Source organism: Empidonax traillii, unplaced genomic scaffold, assembly GCF_003031625.1.
Source record: "Empidonax traillii isolate 1590-97213 ecotype Southwest subspecies unplaced genomic scaffold, ASM303162v1 scaffold178:size2223814, whole genome shotgun sequence".
Classification (NCBI taxonomy): domain Eukaryota; kingdom Metazoa; phylum Chordata; class Aves; order Passeriformes; family Tyrannidae; genus Empidonax; species Empidonax traillii.
The window spans coordinates 1,265,986-1,288,175 of record NW_020955371.1 but is presented as its reverse complement, the minus strand read 5'-3'; the positions used below and the strand labels follow the sequence as shown (position 1 = coordinate 1,288,175).

The following is a 22,190-nucleotide window of genomic DNA, read 5'->3' as shown; positions in this document are numbered from 1 at the left end:
TCCCACAGTTTTTGGGTTGCACTCTCTGCTCAGGAAAACTGTGGCTCCGCAAATCTGTACCTGCGTCTTGTGATGAGCAACCTGAAATCTGAGCCACCAGAAATGAGATTTTATACCCTGAGATTCTCAGACAGGCCTCCAAATACACGAGGACTAAGAATTGCACCCTTTGAAATAACATTTGAGAAATCAGAGCTGGGGCCAAACCTCTTCTCTGGGGATGCCACTCAGCAGCCGGGAGCCAGCTCTGAAACCAAAGTATTTTTGGAAAAGGCCAAGGGAAACAGGCAGATCACGTTTCCAAGAGATATCATCAGGTGGCCCAAGGCTCCTGAATCGGTAGGGAGGTTCTAGCCCCACATGTGTGAGTGACCAAGCAGTAACCCATATATTTCCACTGGCAGAAAGCTCCAGCAGAGCTGTACCACCTGGATCAGTAACTTACTTAGGCACCTGATTAACAGCACATCAGTAGAAAGACCTTGCAACAAAAGTGATGTGACAAATTTGAGGAGTTTTACAGTACTAATGCTTGTTATTGCTTCTCACAAAATGTTACCAAGCTTACAATAATCTTTACACTTTCAGCAAAAATGTGAACAGTATATTTGAATATATTAAAAAGAATTAAAAAAACATTTCACAAAAAACATTTGTTGCCATATGAAAGTCTTTCAGCAATAAATGCCCACACCAGTATTTAAACATTGTTAAAAGTATAATGATTTGTACTAATAAATTATGCAACAAGAGAGGTAAACAAAATAAAATTACAGTATAGCTCTCCATGTTCCTCCACCGAGCATCCGCAGCTCTCGGAAGCTCCATTTTAGATGACTAATTAAGAAACTGATATTTTCAGAGCAACAAAAATAAAAGCTTTTATTTGTTCATTTGAATATAAAACAGGCGTTATCACAGATGTACAAAGCGTACTGGTGGTTTAACATACAAGAAGGTTGCTGTCCTTTGCACATAAAAATTTTTGTTTGAATCTGTGATTGGCTGAGTTACATGAATTTCTCTAACCAGTCACCACACTCTATGAAATAACGCTGCTAACATTCAACTGATAAAAGGGACAGTCTTCCCTTGGGTAAAGTGTCAAGCAGGATTAAATATATATAATAAACAAGCACCATGAGGAATCTGCTCCTGTTTGATTAGTTTTGTGTTTAAATGTTCATTGTGTACCCTCTCTTTTTGTGCATGTGCATCGAGTTGATTACATGGTTTTGTCTGACTCCAAAAGCACAAGGTCACAAGACAAACATTTTATACATTCTCATGAATGGTTTATCTACAGTACAGTTTCTAATACAGAACAATCCTTCTTTATTGCTCAGTCTGATGGTGCTTAAATGTTTCCTTCCTTTTGCTTGCACAACAAAACCAGAAACTCAGTTTATCATTTCTCTTAACTCAGGATTTAACAACCACAGATGACAGGTTGCAGAAGAGAGCTGTTATTAACTGCGTTTCACAACTGCATTGCAGTTCTTTTATTCTCTACAAATGCAAAGTTGACTTCGTGAAGGTTAAAGTGATGCTTTGAACGACAGCGAGATTTGTTTTGCAGTACTGAGATCAGCAATAGCAGGACTTCACAAGTTAGTTCACACACTGCAATTATGTTTGTAATCAATCAACATCTCGTCTGAAACCTTACAACAACTTGCCATTAAAAACAGATTTTATTCTTTTTAGGGAGCAGAAAATGAATTTGACAAAGTATGGGATTGGTCTGCAGAGCATGAATAGGGCTATTCACAGGACAGTGAGGGGGGAAAGGATGGTCTGAAAGAAAACGCGTCTGACGTGGCGAGATGCTCTGTACTGTACATGCAGACTAAAACGTCCCTACCTCTTAAAAAGATTTTTAACACCCAGCATTGAGACTCCCTTAAACGTGATATAAACATGATTACATTTGCCCTGCAACAATCTTAGTCATGCATATCCGGTAATGAGAGCCAGCACATGTACGTCATTTGGGACAATAAGAAAAGCATTCTTGGACTGCAGCTGGTAAATCCCACTCTTGATCACAAACAGGTCAATTCAGTTACAACCACATGAAGGAAGGGGAAGGTTTTAAAAAACGGGGCACGGGGCGCAGGGAAGACAACAGAAGTGGGGAATCAAACCTCTCTTTTATCCAAAGGTAGTAAAATGAAGGCAGCTGTGATGCATGTTTTCCTACTCTTCTCCCGTGATGGCCTCGGGCTGGAGACCACGGGACTCCTCCGTTCTTTAAACAGGCAGATCGGTTCCTCTGATGTTTTAATGTGTTTAGGGACTAGTTAGCAGATGCACGATTCATGCCAGATCGGTTGTAGTGACTGTACGCTCCTCTCTGTTAAGGAATAAATTAAAGACCATCGAAACAATCGTTTCCTGTAAATGTAAACTGGATGCGTTGGCCACCGAGCTACGTGTCCTAGCTGAGAGGCAAATTGATAACTCTGTGCAAATAACCCCGAAACTTTTCCTTATAGCAATAAAAACACCAACTAAAACAATGAAAAAAATTGTGCAACAAAGTTCTGCAGCTAGACAACAGTGCTATTCCTCAACCTGCCTTTTCTAAGTCTAACAAGTGTATGCACATGCCAGCACGAATATTTATTGTTGCCTCCATGGCAAAGAAAAGAAAATTATTGTAGTGCATTTTTAGTCTTAAATTCATTCACTGCCTTAAAGGCAGCAATAATTCCACTTGCTGGTATCTAGAGGATTCTTTTTGACAGGGATACTTAGCAATCCAGGATTGCTTTTTTTTTTTTTTTTTCCAAAAAATTTGTGAGTAACATTTGATTATCTACAGTGGGGGACACCATGCAAGTGACAAGTACTGCATTTTAAACTTTAAAATCTTTTGTCATTAGTGAATTTATATTTCATATATATATATTTGATGTGATACTATCCACTCAAGATAATACAACACTTTGTTTTTATATTAGCAAACATTTCAAGAGTTTAATATTCTTGAATGTTTTTTCTCTTTTATACTTCTAAAGAGATCAAAATAAATTAAACGTTTTGTACATAATTACAGAAGAAGTAGTTAACTTATTTTATCTTTTTAGTTTAGTACAAAGATATTTGCAAGCTCATTGCCGAAATACACCTTATTTATAAATTTCTTCCATTCTAATGCTAACAGCAAAGGCTCTTTGGCCTTTGGGCTTTCAGCATCTCTGACAGAAAGCTGCAAGATTTCTAATTGAAAGGTGCTACTTTGGGTATTCTCCTCGTACCACTACATAGTTTCCTAAGATGTGGGATCTAAAATGGCTTCAGTTAGTAGCAGATCTGTATTCATCAGCTTTTCATGACATAGTAAAACAAATGAAGGAAACAATTATTTGTATTAGTATGCAAATTGTTTTAAAAGAATCCATTTGGAGGGCAGAATAAAAAAAAAAAATCTACTTCAGCTTACTTAATGTAAAATACAAAGCCACATTTACTCAAAAAGCAGTATTGTCCAATAAGCAAAAAAAAAAAAAAAAAAAGTTTAAAATGGGCTTTCCAACACACTGAAGGGCCTTACCCCATAGTCCTTCTTTTCTAAAATTTAGTGGTAAAAGAAAACATTTCACATTTTATTTCCTGCCAATCATGACTGCTTTGAAAAGTCGTAATAGAAACAGTTCCATTCTGATGAGTGTCAGCATCTTATCTGCACACTTTTTTAGTGGACACAAAAAAATTTTATACATCTATAGTAAAGTCCATGGAAGCTTTAAGGTACAAGACTACATGTTGTAGGCCACATAGATGGGATCTAGCTGGTCTGCCAAAAATCCATCTCGTAGGTGCATACGTTGTTTCTCTCCACGGGAGTTGATAGGAATTACACCAATGTCCACAACCACCACCACCCCTACAATCAGATAGTGTTCCTCCAGGACCACGTTGGTGACCAAAGGAACCAGGTCCAAAGCTTCTTGCTCTGATCCATCCAGCTCAACTACAACGACCAATAAATTTGTCCAGGTAAACACCGCACTGGAACGAAAGAAAAAATAATATTAGTGGTGGAGGCTTTTTTACCCATTTCATTTTTATCATTTTCCTTGCACCTTGGTTACCTTTTGTTTGCATTCCTTGAGCTCCTCCTGTGGGCTCAGTACAAAGTGTAAGCAGCAAGAGAGAAAAGCCCCATGAGCTCTCGCTTTCATATTGATGCAATATTAAGTTTTGGTCTAAACTTTATAGAAACTTGCTGGCCATGTAAGGAGACAGCAAGATAATCCCTCTGAAGCCAGAGAACTGTTCCAGCTCTGCTTTGTTCACAGAGTGATGTGTGTGTGGAGGTGTCTTCTCTGGGGTTTTTTGAACAGTAGCCCAGAAAAGCCAAGGAGATTAAAAGAGAAGGACCAAAAAGAACAGCAGGAGAATAGTCTGATCTGAAAGTTCTGTGGGATAAACCCTGCCTGGTGCAGGGGTGTGCAGCCCTGGGAAGGCACATGGTATAATGCAGGCAGCACATGGGTCCTGGGTGGCCAGGGCAGGAGCATCCTCCCTGCTCTGTCCTCAGCAAACACGGCTACGTGCCTTCTGGACTGGGCTGGCTGCTGTCCAGGCAGGTCAGAGCTCAGCACAAAAAAGCTGCAATTCTTCTGGACCAATTGGTTTCCACAGAAATAAGCTGTGTCTCCATCTGCTTTATTCTGGCTGTTTTATTTCTGTTGGGTTTAAGGGGACAGGAGTTTTTACATTCCTGATTAACAGTTGAGATGCTCAGGGGAACACCACTGTCACCAGTGTCTCCTCTTTGCTAAAACAACTTTGTACAGCTTCAAAGTTTTGGTGAAGCCCTTGAGTTGAAGCAGGTAAATTTTGGGTTCTGCTACCTGCCACCTCTTCTGGCTAAGGATAATGCATTTATCCTTTCAAACACGGAGGCTGGAAGGGTATCAAAGTCTGGTAAATGCTCCCCTCCATCTTCCTCCCCACATCTCCAATGTCTCCAAAGCCTCTGACATCTCACAGGAGGTCAGCACAGATCAGCCACAAAGAGCTATCTTATTCTTCCTCGCAGATGTTTCAGACACAGACAATGGTTATTTCTTTCTCTAACTTATTCCACAGAATAAATAATAATACTCTACACATGTAAGTCATACATCAAGCCCTGTACTTTACTCTCCTTTACCTTATAAAATCAGGGGATAACTTCCCAGAACTGTCTTGAGCATAAGCATCTGAAACTTAGAATATATTATGTATCTAAGCCATCTTCAAAAAGAGCTCTGAGGTCAATGCTTGATTGAGACAGAAGTGTATTGTTTTAGTCTACTAATACAATTCTGAATATCCCTGTACTGTGGAAACATATCTTACTTTGCCCAGAAGTTAGCTATGAAAACGTGCTCTATGTTGGTGCTTGACAGAATGGATTTTAGGAAAAAATTACTTACTCTTAAAAAAAAAAAAATATTTCAGATCCTGCCAAAGTACTATTTGATTGAATTCCTATGTGGTTATTGATCTGGAAAACTAGTGAGCAGCCAAAGCAAAGCTGAACAGGGCTCTTTTGACTTATTACTGCTGTGAGATAAATTCTCATTTGTACCTATGTTTTCACAGACATTCTAGTAAGTTTTGATTGATGCTGAATGTTAACAAAGCAAAGTATCGGTCTGCACAGGTGACCATCTCCAGAGAGGTCCTGGAGTTTTTATGGATTACTGTACAAACATCTAATTTAGTACTATATGTATTTTAATAAAAAAACCTGGGGAAGTTCTACTAAAATATAAGATGGTGTTTGGAACCATGACTTAGAACTACTGCTAGCTTGTTACTTGGGAAAGGAATTAATAGCAAGATTCAGGAGCAGGTCTCTTAAACATGGCTTAGAAGAAGTTAGTTTGTCTGAATTTAGGAGAATGATTCCCAAAACCTTCATGAAGCTTCTGTTGAGTCCCAGTGCCACTGACACTCTCAAGAGGATTTCAATTTAATTTAAAACTCATTTCATATGTCATGTTTCTAAGTCACTGGTGACCACCGTAAGTAAAAGCAAATATTGCTTTTTATGTTCTCAATGGTTAAGATGAAGATACATTGGTCAGCAAGCATCACTTATGAATACATTAACTTTCTAGCCCTGATGAATAAAGAAAAATCAAACCAAAAAACTAGGGACCCAGGAAGGCTGCCCTTCCTCAAGAAATTAGGGAGTGATACCCAAAAGATGCAAAACAATGAACTGAACTGGGAATGGCCCCTCCTGCTGCTTCCATGTCATCAAATGCTTCAGGAAAAACAAGGAAGTTGTCAAAACACCTCCAGAGAAAGAAGGTCCTAATTGTTTCCTTCTCCAAATACCTTGTGTAACTTTACCTATTTGTCATTAAGCAGAGAGAGAAAACCACTTCTTAGCAAATTCCAGGAAGTTCTGTTTTATTTGTCTTTTGAGGCTTTGACGTTTATTTGAGTGAACAATGTGCTTTAATTAAAAACACCCATTATTTTTCAAGATATTTTGTGAGATTAAAAACACCTTCAAAAATGCCTGGTGTAGGTGTAAATCACAATAAAAATGGACCCTGTCACTCTTCTGCTTGTTACATATTGAGACATAGGAGGCCCAGAGTCAGAGACTGTTGATTTTGTGCTAAAATTTCTTAAGAGAGAAGAATAATTTTAAATGACCTTTCAGATCTGATCCTCAATGACAGAAGTTGCCCAGCAGGGTGACATGTCAGTCAACAAGTCACCACTTTCCTCAACAGTGTCAAATGTTACAAAATGAGCACGTGTTTCTTGCAGGCTGTTTTTACAATCTATCAGCTGGACATACCCAGTACCCTCTGTTTGCAATAGGAACTGGCGAAGTTTAATCCTTAATGGGTCATTGTAACTGAAACAACAACGACCTTCAACAAGAAGAGAGACTCAGTGCCCCTGTCCACAGAAAAGGATGTTTCACAAAGACAAGGGAAAAGTCTCTAAGAGAAGCTAAAAGAGAAGTTACATGAGATAAATCAAGAACAGTCAGGAAAAGGACTGTGAATGAAAATTCCATGGTGTTGGTTTGAGAGAGCTGTTAGGCAGAGTACTGGTTTGGAAGAGGCTGGGAACTGTCAGCAGACCAGATGTTGTTGCTCTGAACTATTGTGTGTCTCTTTTCAGCAGAGACCACATCAGAAAGCAGAGACCACATCTAACTCTTCAGCAATCTCTCTTTGTGAGGAAAAAATAACCCTGAAAACTTTAAATATTGATCTTTGGGCAAAGAGTAGCAATAGCACAGAGCTCTTTCCAAATTCTCACTTATGTGCCTTTTACATTACTACTCAGCTACTGGGAAGAGTTAAGGCACTGAGAATTATCTTCATGTACTTCAACATTCTTGCAAAAATTCAGAGGCCTTTTCTCTGGTTGCTCCAGCTTCCCCCCAGCCTTTTTTCACTTGCCACTATCCCACTCAGGATTTCTGTGATAGCGGAACAAAAAGGATCATGAAAGTGCTCTCACCAGTCGTGAAAACAGGAATATAATTTAAGCATTTTTGGGTACTGAAACCCATAATGACATTTCTGCAGTGTGATATGGCTACTTTATTCAATGCCCATGAGCTCATGATTTGAGAGGACACAAACCTCTGACAAATAAGTACCACCGAACACATCAATTTATGAATCTGTGGCCATCTTATAATAAGGCAGCCCTTAAACAGCTTGATCTGAAAACTTTCCATCCACTGCTGATACTGATCCGACACATTTTCAAGGGCAATTTAATGACATTCTTAAAGTGTTCACTCTGGACTCCGTAAGGGCACGGAATCCAGCTCCCTGTGTAATGGGTGGCTGGCACACGGCTGTACCACCACTGATGATGCTCTAGGGAGGAGGCAATAACGCAAAATCTCAATTGCAGTCAGCCAAGTAACTAACTGCATTAATTTTAACACACCTTTGAGAAAAAAGCAAAGTGTTTTACTAAAGAAACTAGTCCAGTTGCTGTGCTTCATTCATTATTAAGCTTCCTGCTCCAGGCCACACCTCTGCAGCCAGGATTGAAAAGAAAAATGGAGAGTCACGTCTTATATTCACTAAATTGCTGTGGCTGTTGCGACAGGTTCATTTTGGTTGAAAGGTGAATAACTGCGCTGAGGTTGTGTCAAAACAAAACAACTACCTGACTCAGTCTCCTGATGCAGGAATAATGAAAAGCAATTTGTTCTCATGTCGGCCTTGAAAAATGATTACCTTCTGTGTACATCTGAGGATGATACATTGATTAAGACAACATCATTATTAACTCATTGATTTACTGCTTCAATTTCCATTGTGACCTTGATTTGATCACCGCTGCATTTATTAATAACCAATTCAAAAATAACAGTGTGTTAAACTAATAAAGTTTATTAGTGTGTTCATTTATTTGAAATGTTCGCTTGCTTACTCCTTCTAGTAACAACACTCCTAAGGTTTGAATTCTTATCAGTTTGCTTTTCCTGCTTGGAATGTATATCTCAAACTCCAAGAAACAGCTACTGACCTACCCGAGATCTCTTTGTGTCTCTCCAACTAAAAGTTTAATCTTTCACTTGTATTTAAAACCACAGGAAAAAAAAGAAAAAGAAACATACTGAATGAACTTAGCAGAAAACAGTCCTTTCTGATTAAACCTGTTCGTGAAAATTTTCCATCCTAAGGACACATTTGCAGCTGGGTTATAAATCCTGTGACCATCCCGACAGGCCATTTCCTGGATCAATTGCAATATCCAAGGAAAAAAACCAGATGTTATAGATATTTCAGCTTTTTGTAAGGGCCCTGGTGCTATATAATCCTTACCATTCCGTGATGCTCTTGTGTGCTCTAATTACAGAGGTTTCAATATCGATCGGATGGTACCTCATCCCTCGTAATTCCATGGCTTCATCTAATGCACCCACAACATAAAGTGCATCATGGCGTTCTGGTTGTAAGGAAAAGAAAAAAGTTAATGATTCTATTGTCCAGGACATTTAATTATAAAAATGTTCACATTAAGAAATAAGTAAAACAAGTATAACTTAAGTTAACCTTGAATTTCTGAAACCCCAATGTGATTTCAGAACTGATGAGCATTTTCCATTACTGAGGTGCAACGCAGAGCGAAAAACAGAAGAAAGGAAGGAAGGCAGAAACACTATTCCCATTGGAAGAAGACAGAGGTGGAAATTTTTATTCAAAGACAGTGGCATAAATTCTTGGTTTTCTCCCAGGTGGATGCAGAACAGACTCATTGGGTTTTTTTAAGGTGCTCTAAATAGACAATAGGTTCCTTGTTTCTCTCTGTTTTTCTCAAAGAGAAAGGACAGATTTGATCCTAACAGTATGGCTAGAGACCCTACTTGGCCAACAGCTCCAACTGGCCAGCTCAGCCACCTCTGCTCGTGGCTTGTGCTCCCCCAAAACTATGGGAAGGTAACATTTTCCCAAGTGCAGACTTGGTTTGCTTACATGTGTACACAAGACAAGGAATCTCATAAAAACAAGTAAGAAAATCCTGTACCTTCCTGACAGAAGCCCACACACCCCATAGGTTCTCCTGCAGGCTACTGCTTGTGTTACCTTTCAGTAACCATCCCCCAGGTTTAAAGACAGGAAATCTGAGAAATGGACAGCTTCTGTGAATGGGTTTATGACCGAGGAATTATTAGAGAAGGTGGTGGTCACAGGAGGGACAGGGCTCAGACTCCCACTCAGTTTTTTCTACCTGCACAAATGCATTCCTGCGGACACAACTGCCAGAGCAAAGGATGGCAGTTTCAGCTGCATTTCATATTTTTCAAGCTGAAGCACTGGACACATTTACAGTGTCAAAATGTCATTGGTGGAAGGGATTTATAGCACCTGAGGGGGAGCAAAGGAAAAGCAACTGTTTCAGCAGGGAAATCTTTCCCTCTGTTTTATTTTCTGATTATTTTAACTAAGGCTTTTTTCCAGTTCTACAGGTTTTACAGAGTGAACGTGTCAGGTACTGCAGGCTAGAGATGTGGTGTCAGCCTCAAAATAATCCAGATTATTTGCACAGACCTGGATGACGAGAAAACTCTTACCTCCATTTGCATCTGTGAGTTCTGTTCTTCTCAGGAACCCCAGATAGCCAGTTCGAGCCCAAATAGTCTGTGTGTCTCCAAAGCTGAGTCTTGAATTAAAATGATCTGATTGCAAAGATTCATCTCCATAGATGGTAAAATACCCACTGGCGTTGTGAGTGCTGTGAACCCATATCTAAGTTAAAAGCAATTATACTGGTATTAATAAAGTAGCTTTCGAGAATGAAGCATTACTGAAAATTCTTGATGCAAATACTTTTAGTTATAGTTAGAAAATACTATAAATGCCTATAGACCACAGTGCTCATTCTATAGTTCCCCCCTTCCTGGTTCAATGCATTTACTCCAGCAGAGCATCCTCCATGAACACCAGACAGATAGATTATTTCAGAGGGTGAAAGCCAGGGACCTATGGGGAAAGATTCATTTCATCCAACTCAGGGCATCACGGAAATTTTTACAATTTCAAATTAATGAAATCTTACAGAAACACTCAGATTGTAGTTTTAATTATGACTAAACACATTCTTCATTTTGTTAACTAGATTTTTAACTGCTTGAAAACAACATTTTTTCCTCACTCTAGAAAAATAAATTTGAAAAACATATAGCCTTGCTCAACTCAGTTAATGAGAGTACTTCAGTGCAGTGAAGCACGATTATAGAGAATAGCACTAGAAAACCATCTAGCTGAAATTAGACTAATCAATAAACTTACTTTTCATGTAAGTTTCCATCAGAATTAGCGAAGCACCAATTATAAAATACAGTTAGCAAAACCAGATTTTTTTTCAATTTTTTTTAACTTGAGCTATCACTAGCATTTAGCAAGTATGTTACTAGCAATTTTAATAATGATACAAATATTACGCTCCACACTTTATATACTATAAAGATCAGTAGAATTCACCATTTCCTTAACTGGACATTTGATAAGATGTATTATAGGGAATCATTAGCATGCATGGCAATAGCTTTATCTCTGCAATTTAGTTCAGAGCATACAAAGTTCAAGTTCTCATGACTCACCTCACCAAGATGAGAATCACCTAAGGGTCCCTTTGTTTCTGGATTAGCAATAATGATACGTACTCCTGGGAGGATCTATTGAAAGAAAACATGAGGTAGTAAGAAAGCAGGTACTGGCTTATGCAGTTGTATTCTGACTCTTTGTCCCCAAAGAACCTTCATTAAGAACTAGAAGAAATCCTTAAAAAGTTAAAAAATAACAAAAAAATAAAATAGTCCATAGATATAATAAATTCTGAGGTACCTGGGAAAAGCAACAAAACTTCTCTTTGTGAAAGTTCTAAATCAAATGTTCAATACAAGATCCTACCAAATGGTCCCAGTCTCTCTCTGAGAGTACATACCAGGACAGACAAACCCCCCAGTGCAACCCACACGAAACTTTAACCTGAAACAAGAAGCCAGAGACATCACGCAATCTCTCCAGAACGATGACCTGCTAATGACCCCATGTAAGTGATGTTTAACTACTACAGAGATAAATGTTAAAACCCCCAAATAGAAAAGGAAGCGTCCTCTGACTACGAATGTTTGCAGAGCTATGGATAGAAAGCTTTAGATGATCATCCCCAGCATCAAGAGCCATCGATGAGCAGAGTGCCCCAGGGACTCAGTGCAGCACTGATGGCACCTCTTCTTCCTCCCAAAGGCAGAGCACACTCAGCTGTCGACCTTGGTCACCAGCACATGGCCAGACACTGCAGCCAGGGGCAGAGCTGAGAGCAGCATCCCTATCTCTGTGAGCTGGTCCTGTGTCCTCACACTGTCTGCACAGTGATGCCACCAGCAGGGTCGGTCCCTCTGCAGGTGATCAGTAGCCCATGAGATCAGCGTTGGTCATCTCAGACCAGTTCTTAGTGGAGGTGGGTCTACCTCGACAGAACTCCCTGCGCTAGTGTCACATCTGCTGGCTGTTTCAAGAATGAGATGCAGGGGAGGAAAAACCTTCTTTTTGCATAAAAGAAGAAAATGATTTTTGCACGAAAGAGGAAGGTACAGGTTCTGAGAGAGCAGTAACGCAAAAGTTACCACTATTGTACTGTAACCTCAACAGTAAAGGAAGGACATTAATCTGCACAGCTGATAACACCTTCCCCAGCACTACTTTCATGCAAAAAAGAACAGAAATGGATATTTGCTGAAAACATTTACCATAAAAGGTACATGTAAATCCTCTTTCAGTACTTACTTTTCCTGACTCCATGAGAGGCAAACTATGTGGAGATCCTCTTTCGACTAAACGAACTCTGTAAAATACACGTAAAATAATATGCATAATACATAGTTGTGTTTATTTGCTTTTCATTAACATTTATTTCTAAAAGGAATGGTTAATGGTTGTATATTTTAATGTTATTTCTGGAAGAGATGAAGCTTATATCCTGTAGAACATAAACAGACTCAATATTTTACATTAGTCAAGACTATGGCTGGGAAAATAATGAAAAAAAAAGATGTGTGTGAACGTTTTCTTAAATAATAAATTCTTGAAATGTAGTTGCTGCCTTTTATTTGGTTTTGATAAACTTTTGTAAATGGAATTCCATGCAAAAATTTATTCATGACAAGAGGGATCTAAAATATTGATTTCCCACAGGAACATCATAAAAGCCATGGCACAAACACAAAAGCATGTGAGCTGAGTGAGCAACCACATTCCACAAGTATCTAACAGTTTAAATCAAAATCATATCAAAATAATTCATAATATGGCCTCAGCTTCAAATCTGCATTTGCAATCTTTTCATTATTTTCAATAGACAGTAGTTGATAAACATTTTAATATTAAGAAAAATAATTTAATGAAAAATGTTATTACTCCTGAAGTCAGACCCTTTCTTTGAGTGTAGCTTTCTGGTCCTCTCTCTTCCTTTCTTAGAGAAATTATTTTCCTACTAAAGCAACAAGAATAGCATCTCTCCTTCAGTGGTATGATGGTGTGAAACATCTTATTTAACATTAGAAAAGTACTCAGCACATTAGAATGGAAGACACTTTCAGGTCCTAAAATAGCTGATGATCTCAGCCAGTAGATGGCAAAGAAAATTTGGTAACATCTATACATTCTTGTATTCTAAGTGAGTAACTTAGAAGTTCTAACAACCATGAAAACCTTAAACTTCCCACTCCTGAAAATTATTCATAATTCACTTAACCAAGCTAAATCTGGACCTGTGTCCAAAGAGTTGTTCTTACCTCTTTCCTCCCCTCAGTTCCTGGTATTAGAAATAAAAAAACCCCAACAATATAAGACGCCTAAAAACCAACCTGTAAAAGGAAGACATAGCTAGGAGCAGATGGGTGGATACCTGGATCTAGTTAAGCTGATCATAAAACTGCAGTCTGTTAGGAGCAGTCATGATAGATCTTTTTTGGACTGTTTTGAGGTCTTTTTATAGCCAGAGCACCATAGTGCTCAGTTTGGGAAAGGAGGGATGAGACACAGAGAGACCTCAGCTTGAAGTCCCTTTGGAGAAGAACAAAGCTTTGTCAAGTTCAGACCCTCAACATAAAGGAGACAGAAAAAGATTTTTTTTTTTCCCCCACTATTTCTTTGCTCCAAGAGTCTTCTATAAAAGATGGGACTGTTGAGGTCAAGGCAGGAATAGTGAATAGTGTTTTATCTGCAGTTCTAGAAAGTCTCTCAACCTTGATGGATGGGGCAGGGCTAAGCCCTTAGACACTGCACATCTGTGTGAACAGCTACTCACACTAAGATACAACCCAAATACCCAGAAATTTCAGATGGCTTTTCCAAGTTATTTTGAGATGAAAAGGATGTAAAGTGCCCTACAAGGGGCACTTCCTGGAGCAGGCACAATGAGGCAGCTGCAGCCTGGCCTGCAAGGTGTGTAACAGGAACCACCTTCCAATGTTCAACAGCCACAAAACTCCCAGACAGTTGCCACTTCTGTGTGTCACCTTTAATGTTACATTGTCCTTGTTTTACACTGTCCTTGTTTTAGTCTCTGAAACCTCTGTTGTGTTACAGGTGTGCACAAGTGCCTGTGTTTTCTACATTTGCTGCGGAGCCTCCCACCAGCTGAAGAGCAGTAGAGTCTGCACTGGATTCACGGCAAAAGCAGTGAAGCTACAACATCCATCTGTTCATCCTGAGACACAGAGAGAGAGCAGCAGAAACCCAGCCCACAGGATCTTCTCTAGAAGGTGTGTGTGCAAGGCTAAATTAACGGTACTCTATAAAGGGAACATCTACATCAGCCACGCTTGTGTTGCTGTTCGAATGGCAGCCAAATCATAGGTATTTAGAAGTATTCAGCAAAGGTTGTAAAAATAACTCTCTGTATATTGAAATCAAATATTTCAAAAACCAGTAGTTACTAATGCATATATATTTCTGCCTTTGTATACATTTCTTTGTTCTGTAAAATATGTATTAGTGTAGAAACAGAAAATGCCTTGAACTGAGTTTTTCCAAACAACTAACATCTCCAATCTTGCAATAGATATTTGCAGACAGGTAGCTATTCTTGGAAGAACTAGTCATCATCTTATCCACTTGGTACCTCCTTTACCTTGCCTATTATTTACGAACATTTGTCAAATAAGGGTAATCTTAAAAAAAGACAATTTAATAAACCTCAGCCATAAGCAAGGTTAAGAAGGATGGTGTAACAAAGGTCAGGAAATACTTTATATAATTTAAGATACATTTAAATACGGTTCTATTTGTATACCAGCAGTAAAAAAACCTCTGGGGCAGGAAAACTGTACGTCAGAACTGTACAGCTGCCCAGAGGTACTGCTGGCCTTTGTTCCCTTCCCATCATTAAGATATGCCTCTGTGAAGTGTTGCTGAACTCCAGGCCTAGCAAAAATCACATATAATAAAGTGATACATTCAACAGTCAATGGAGTTGAGTAGTACTGGAAATGAATCAACAGTCATAAATCTGACAACCTCCTCTTTGCTTTCAGCATCTGTGCTTCTCATTTTGTTCTTATTATCACCATCGTATTCTTCTAGTTCCTTTCCCCACCTATTTCATTTAGCCTTGTCTGATTTTTTAGCACATGATGATCCAGAAGGTGCAATTTCTCAGCTTCCAGCTCTGTTAAACCTCTCCCACTCTTTGCTCACCACCTCACATCCCTACAGAGCTCTCACGGCAGTGCACTAAACATAGAAACGGCATTTCCTGAAGGTTTTCTGCAAGGGCCCTGTTAGCACTCAAACCATTGGATTCCTTTTTAAAAGTTTCTGCTAAGCTCACAATCCACTTGGGAACATGCCATTAAAACTCTAAAAAAATCCAAAATAATAAAAGATATTTTGACACAAAGAGATTTCAAAAAAATATAAATTAGACATGACATTCTGATGCTACCAGCTCGTATCTGCGTACTTAATTTTAAGTCTGTAATAGTCTTATTAAATCTACTGGGATTAGATACTGTGAATAAATTATGGGTATTAGGCAATAATTTTTAAAATTAGTTTTACTGTGCCTCAGCATAAAATAATTCAATTGTTCCCACTCTTCCCCAAGAGATTTCCACTTTTCCACTGACAAACACAGACAGTAGACACACTTGAGAACTTCTCTGCTTCCCTTCTAAGTGAACAGCATCACTATCAAGGCTGGTCTCGTAGGTAAATTAAAAATGCAGAACACAGGGTCTGTGAGACCCTTAATAACAACACCTCTGAGTTACAGCTCCTTACAGTTTCCTTAGGACAACGTTAGCAAACCCTCTCCAAATTCACCAATAATCCTAACATGCTCCCAGGCAGCAGAGGTCCAGAGAGGGCAAGTTCTGTTTCTCTGCAGTGCTCCAGCCATTCTTTGTTGGGAGTGAAAACAACCTCTTACAAAGTGAGTACAAAGCCTTCCCACTGCTTTCTGCTGCCTTCAAGTCTTGCTGGGAAGGGCAGAGGAGAACGTGGCAGTAGAGCCAGACTGGGCAAAGAGCCTGAAAATCAAGTGGATGGGAGAAATCATGCTGCCCTCGGGCGTGAAAGCTACTTTTGCACCTTCTGGTGGTTTGCAGCCAAGTTGAGAGGGAAAATATAAATGAGACCCAATCTAGGGCAGATATGGGGTTTCTCTCCCACCAAAATGTCTCACTGGAGGGGAGAGAGAAAAGATGAATAAGAATTGTTTCACTGTTGCAAAGCCATAAGCAATGATGATACACAATGAACCTGTAATATTTACAGAGAATAGTACAGGAGAGTGTATTTTTCATCATTTTCCCCACTGGTTCCTAGGAATTTTTCCTTAAAAAAATCCCTCTCTGGAGCTGTATAGCTGAGAAAGCTGTCTGTGTTTCAAAGTCTGGCTATCAGGTTTTAATAGGGAATACAGCCACACCACCACTATGTGCCAAACTTCTTTTCTTGTTACAAATAATATATTGAACAGATTTCATCTTTAAATCAAACACTTACTATAGAAAAGTAGGAATGAAATCTGACAAGAACTAGATAGTGCTGTAATCACTGTACAGCAATAGGGTTCTCGAAACAGAGTAACAATGTCTTTCTGCCCAACTACCTTAAACAAAACTGCAAATTTTGTTTATGCTTCCTTTTAGATCTGATCCATTCAGTGGTGAAAACTCTCCAAAATATACTGCACAGCTTGCTAGTACTTCACACTGATCAGAGAGTTTGTCATCAGAGCTATTAAATATTGCTTTGGGAATCTGCAGGGGTTGGCAGGTGCGGGGTGGTACCAACCAACGCTACGATGCCAAAACTGGGCAATCCTTCAAAGCCGGCTGTGCTGTGGCTCTGAGAAAGACTTTGGAATCTGTGATTCTAATAGAGATGGAAAGAAGCTATGAGGTCACCCAAGTCTTGCTCTCTGCCAAAAAAAGGCTGCTCCCTGCAGTGCACTTTTGAGTGCTTTGTCTGCTCCTGTTACAGTATTTCAAATGATGGGACTTCTTCCACTTCCCTTCAGAGCTTATTCCTCAGCTGAATTTTTTTCCAATCCAGAAAGCTTTTTCAATTTTCAATGCTTGGCATGAACCAGTCTTAGTTTCCTCTTGTCATTTCCAACTACCTCTCCACTTCCAATTCAAAGGAGCTCTTCCCAGTGTGCCCTTTCTTTTTCAATATAACTCAGCTGAAGAGATTGACTTTTACCCTAACGCTTGGCCAAACCCCACATCTTGAACTTTCTTCTTCCCTTTGTAGCCATTCCCTCAAAGCTGAGCTATGTTAACTGCTCTCCTTCTCCTTGCCCATGTGCCAGCATCTTCTGTCCACTGGGCTTGGGCACTGGAGCACTTCCATCGTCTCCAGCTCGTCTTTCTCTGCCTACCCCACCGGCCCTTCCTCCTGTCTGGAGCAGTCTGTTTCCATACCATGTCACTTTGCAGTCATGCTGGCTTGGAAGTCCAACTTTTTGGTTTCTTTACTACCAGTTGTTCTGCAGTCTGATTTCTTTCAGTGGCTGTTTTGGAATGCTGCCACTCTTGAAAACCTTCAGCAACAAAGAGGAAACCAGGTAGGATGTGATGAACATATAATCTAATATATATATGGAAAAAACGAAGTCCCCTCCCTGTTTATAGCCTTTCTGTGGCAGAAAGCAACAGCCAGTGGTCTCTGATTTTATTCCAGACCTATTTCTTAAGTTTTCCTGCTGATTGTCATCTTACATTAGAGCTTAAGTTTGTGGGGGAAAAGTGGATATTTTCTTATCCTGAAAGAAACTGATGGTTTGAAAATTTTTATGCATTAAACTGGAACAAAAGAAGTTAAATGTACACAGAAGTTGTAAATGGAATCTGAAAAAAATGTGGCACGAGAAAAGGTTATTTATGTTTAATGTTTAAGGTTTTTTGTTTTCTTTTGAAATTAAGTTAATTAACTCCAAACTGAAAATGCTTTAGCCACCATCATGAACAAAAACTCAAAAATTAAAGTAATGGGTTTTGATCACTCTGAAAATTCTAAATTTTTCCTTTTTAAAAGATCTGAAAACGATCTGTCAAAACTGACTCTTCTGAATTCAACGCAACGGTCTTTTCTGGTGAAAAAAAAGACAACACCTAATTCACTAGCAATTGTAACCAAAATCTAATTGCAAGGCATTAATGCTAGAGATCCTTTATGCTGCTATATCCACAGCACAGTGACTTCCCAGTTCTGACTCAAATGACTAAGAAGTATTGCCATCAACAACACCTTTCAGATATATATTGCTTCCCAATGCTGAGATGGTTCCTGGGTAAGACTAATGGTGGGAATGGGCTGATGCAGCCTGTTCCCATTTTCTATAGTTAGAAGGATGGGCACTGCAGGTAACACTGGGATCCTGGACTGGGATCAGGGCATTTGACTCTCAAGACTTTCAGTGCATTTTCTCTTTACTCAGAGAACTAAATGTTTCTACATAAACTGTTCCAGAATTAAGTCAATTAGCTCGTTGTACCAAAAAATGGAAATATGGATCAAAGAACATAAGCCCTGCCTTCCAAATTGACATACACAGTTCAAATAAACAGACCAGAAAAGTAGGAAAATTGCACAGCTGAACACGGAGGCTGAAGGGGAAATCTAGATAATGAAGAAGTTTCCCTGCATCATCCTGATTTCCTCAGAGCAGTTTTTCTCACATCACATGATAAATTTGCATAACGAATAAATACAACTGAGACTGAAAAGGGACTTTCAGATTGAGGAAAACATCAACCAACAAAATGAACAACCGCTAAATCTTCTGTATGTCTAGGACATATTTTAATCCTGTTAATTTGATAATCAACAAGAATTAGCACTAAATCACTTCCTTTAATGTTAGGAATACTTCACTATAAACCTAAATTACACTTCATGTGCCAAATTCCCTGAGGTCAGAAGCAAATACCTTCCAATCCTTCAGATGACTGAACAAAGCAGTAGGAAAGGTTACACAACTATTTAAGACAGTTCAGAGAGCTGCAAAGGGATCAAAATGAAGCAGGAACTCTGGTTCAGGAAGGGAATACTTGAAGCTTCACGGACTAAAAAAGGCAATAGCAATTTTATCATAAAAGGCCATGGAAATATGTAAAAAAAGTAAGTCACATTTATGTCTGTTTTCAGCCTTGAAGTACTTTAAAATGTTCAGCTTTCATCACACATTAAATTTATTCAAATTACCTTTGCACATTGTGCAAAGCACAGTACACAACTATTACAAGAGAATGCAGTGGACAAGGGCTCGGAAGAATTTGGTCTCCTGCCTTGCACCTCCTGAGCCCCATCAGGCACAGCATCACCTCTCTCTGTGCTTCAGGTCCACATTTGCAAAACCAGGTATAATTGCTGCTCTGGCTGTTATCTTTTTGTTCAGATTACAAACCTCTCAGGACATGGTGTTCATCATTAATTGTTTTTGCGGCACTTTTCATAATCACAGTTGTGATCTGACAGTTCTGTTTAATGCTATGTGCTTTTTCTATTTCATAACTCTTTGTCTTCCCAGTTCTAATTGAGAGAAAGAGACTCTACATATAGGGAAAACTTTCATTAAAACAAACTTGGGATATGAAAATGCCCTCAACTAATGGAATTAATTTATTTGTTGTTAACAAATTATGAGAATTATTTTAGCTTTGCCAATGAAATATTCATATTCTACATTCACACAATGTAATTAAAGGATGAATTTCTGAAATCAAATAATTTTTCTTTAACCTGCCCCTTTATCTTGTACAACCTCCAAGTTTCGTACCATCAGCTGACTCACCCTGCATTATCGGGGAAGAAGTTGCAAAAAGTTCTCCTTAAAAACAACCAGAGCCATTTCCTGTGCATGGAACACCAAAACATGGAGCTATTTTTCCAGCTGAATCAAAACTGCAGATGAGCACTCTGAAGAAAAGGTCAGCAGTGCCACGAGCAGCAGTGCCTTGTACACCTGCAGGCACTGAAAAGGGACTGTCCTGCCACAGGAGACTTGCAGGGAACCCTAAATGAGCTTCCCAAGATTCCTTGCCTAAGCAAAACATCCTCTGCAAGCAGACACTTCTAGAATATGCCACACTTAAAAGGGTATGTGAGGCTTGAGGCAACATATTAAGGAGTACTGAAGGGAGCCATTTAAGAGGATATTACATCTCTAACCAAGTTAGTGACATATCCTTACATAAATAAAGGATACTTTCACTGTTCATAGCTCTCCTTCCTAAACCTAACCATTCAGCATTCGTTTAATCAGAGACTTTTCTGACAACAGGAGCCAAATGAGTGCCTGAGGGTAGCAAGCTGGAGTGGGTCCCAAAGGTGACAGAGCCCATTTCCCAGGGGTAACCGCCAGCACAGCACCCTCTGCTGAATTATCTGTCACAAAAAACTGACAGCATTGGGATGGCAAAAGCCCTGTCCTCCTGCAAAGGCTGGCAAGAGAAGAGGGGAAAGGAAAGAGGAATGGAGAGCACTTAAGAAGCTCCATCTCTTACAGCACACTACAGTCTGTGTCTAGGTCTGCAGAAGCTACAAAGGCTTGTTTCAGATTTTACATGTATTCATTAAGTATTTTTCCTTCCAAAGCAGATGCCTTGTGAAATGAACTCTGAGGCAGCAGTATGGGAAAGCAGCATTTTTTCCTCCACTGCTGAAAAACCAAATATACCCTGTGCTGATAACTTTTTGGCATTTTTAAAGGATCACTGTTTAGTGTTCTTCCATTAGCAGTATATACAAAACTGATGGAAAATGGATTATGTTTCAGAATATATTATCTGTAAAAATCAAATACACAATACATACTTTTTGTAAAGAAAATGGAAGAATGGAAATTCTATATTATTAGGACACTCCTATAGCTGTGCAGCTAGACTCATGGCAAACTCTGGGAGAGAAAGAAAAAGTATGGCTTGTAGGGAACAAAAAAGGAAGACTTTTTAATAAATCTTCCTCAGAAATGTGAGCAGCCAGATTGTTTTATCAATTCCCAGCTTCCATGAGAAGCATAATTGAAAGAGTAACCTGCAACACCAAAGAAGCTCAGTACACCCAGAAACAGGAATTTCTTTTTTTTTTTTTAACAATGTCAGACACTCTTAAGGAATAAATATGTTGGCATATTTTAATGAGATGGAAATTTAATAAAGAGTAAAATTCCTAATAATTCACTGAAATTTAATTATTTCAGTAAAGTTACCAGGAAGTTAAAAACTGGTTTGTAAAAACAAAGAAAAATGGAAACATTTTCCATTTAGTTCTTTTACTTGTACTTGAAGAATGACATGTAAATGGCACTTGCAGACAATAACACAAATGTTCAACTGCAGTTCACCTACTTTCCTGGAAAGTTGAAGCTTTTAGTTTTCCCTTTGTCTTTGTTCTTACTTGGTACACACAACAGTATTCTCTTTCCCCTAAGCCCTCCAGGGAAATATAACTGGAATTTTTTGATTTCTAGTTAAAGTATGCTAAACCACATCCTGTCTCAAAAACCGTATTTCGAGCCAACTCTTATTGTCCTGTTCCACTAAAGTCATAATATACTTATCCCTTGAAGATGACTTTATCAAGGAAGAAATGGACCTGCTTCAAGGGAGGAAATACTTCAATAGCTGGTAATCTTGCCTCAGAAAGCAAACCAATTGCTTTTTAGGGCTCCCACCCACACAGTTATTGGATGTTTCTCCCTTTCTCCTGCCCTGAAAAAGGAGTTGTGTTATGCCTGGAAAAATGAAGCATCTTCCAAAGCCTTTAAATAGGTACATTTACAAATTTTTTTATAACTCGATTCTTATGTGGGAATAGTGCAATTTCTTAAAAAATATTTGCTCCTCTTCAGTTTCCCAGGTCATCAGCTTTATTCCTAATCACTGACTTTCAGCACACAGAGGCTGAACAAGTCTCTTGGTTTGTTCCCCAGTACACTCAGGAACAGCAAGAGAGAACTCTTCCTCCACTCTAGGCAGACCAGGACTTCTTCTATAAGTCAGAATTAGAAGTGTTTATATGATGCTTATCAGCCCAAATTAACTTTTCTTTCTGGAAGATTTGTTTTCCATAGATCAGAAACAGTGCCAAGGGGATTTTTGAGATAGCAGTGTTTGCATGGCAGAAAAAAAAAACCCAATGTTGCTAAAAGGCCAAGGCTGTTATCTTCTC

General features: G+C 39.0%; 1 protein-coding gene across 5 annotated transcripts in view; it reads right to left on the bottom strand.

Annotated features, from left to right (window-relative positions):
• Window positions 1-515: 515 nt before the first annotated feature.
• Window positions 516-22,190, bottom strand: part of DIP2C (disco interacting protein 2 homolog C) — a 307,685-nt gene continuing 286,010 nt past the window's right edge. For all 5 annotated transcript variants that reach the window (XM_027886135.1, XM_027886137.1, XM_027886136.1 and 2 more), the window contains 5 exons: window positions 12,294-12,351; window positions 11,105-11,179; window positions 10,076-10,250; window positions 8,826-8,949; window positions 516-4,017 (listed from right to left, as the gene is read on the bottom strand). In XM_027886135.1, the coding sequence (XP_027741936.1) occupies window positions 3,765-4,017; window positions 8,826-8,949; window positions 10,076-10,250; window positions 11,105-11,179; window positions 12,294-12,351 (685 nt within the window). In that variant the 3' untranslated portion in view covers window positions 516-3,764. The remainder of the gene's footprint in view (window positions 4,018-8,825; window positions 8,950-10,075; window positions 10,251-11,104; window positions 11,180-12,293; window positions 12,352-22,190) is intronic.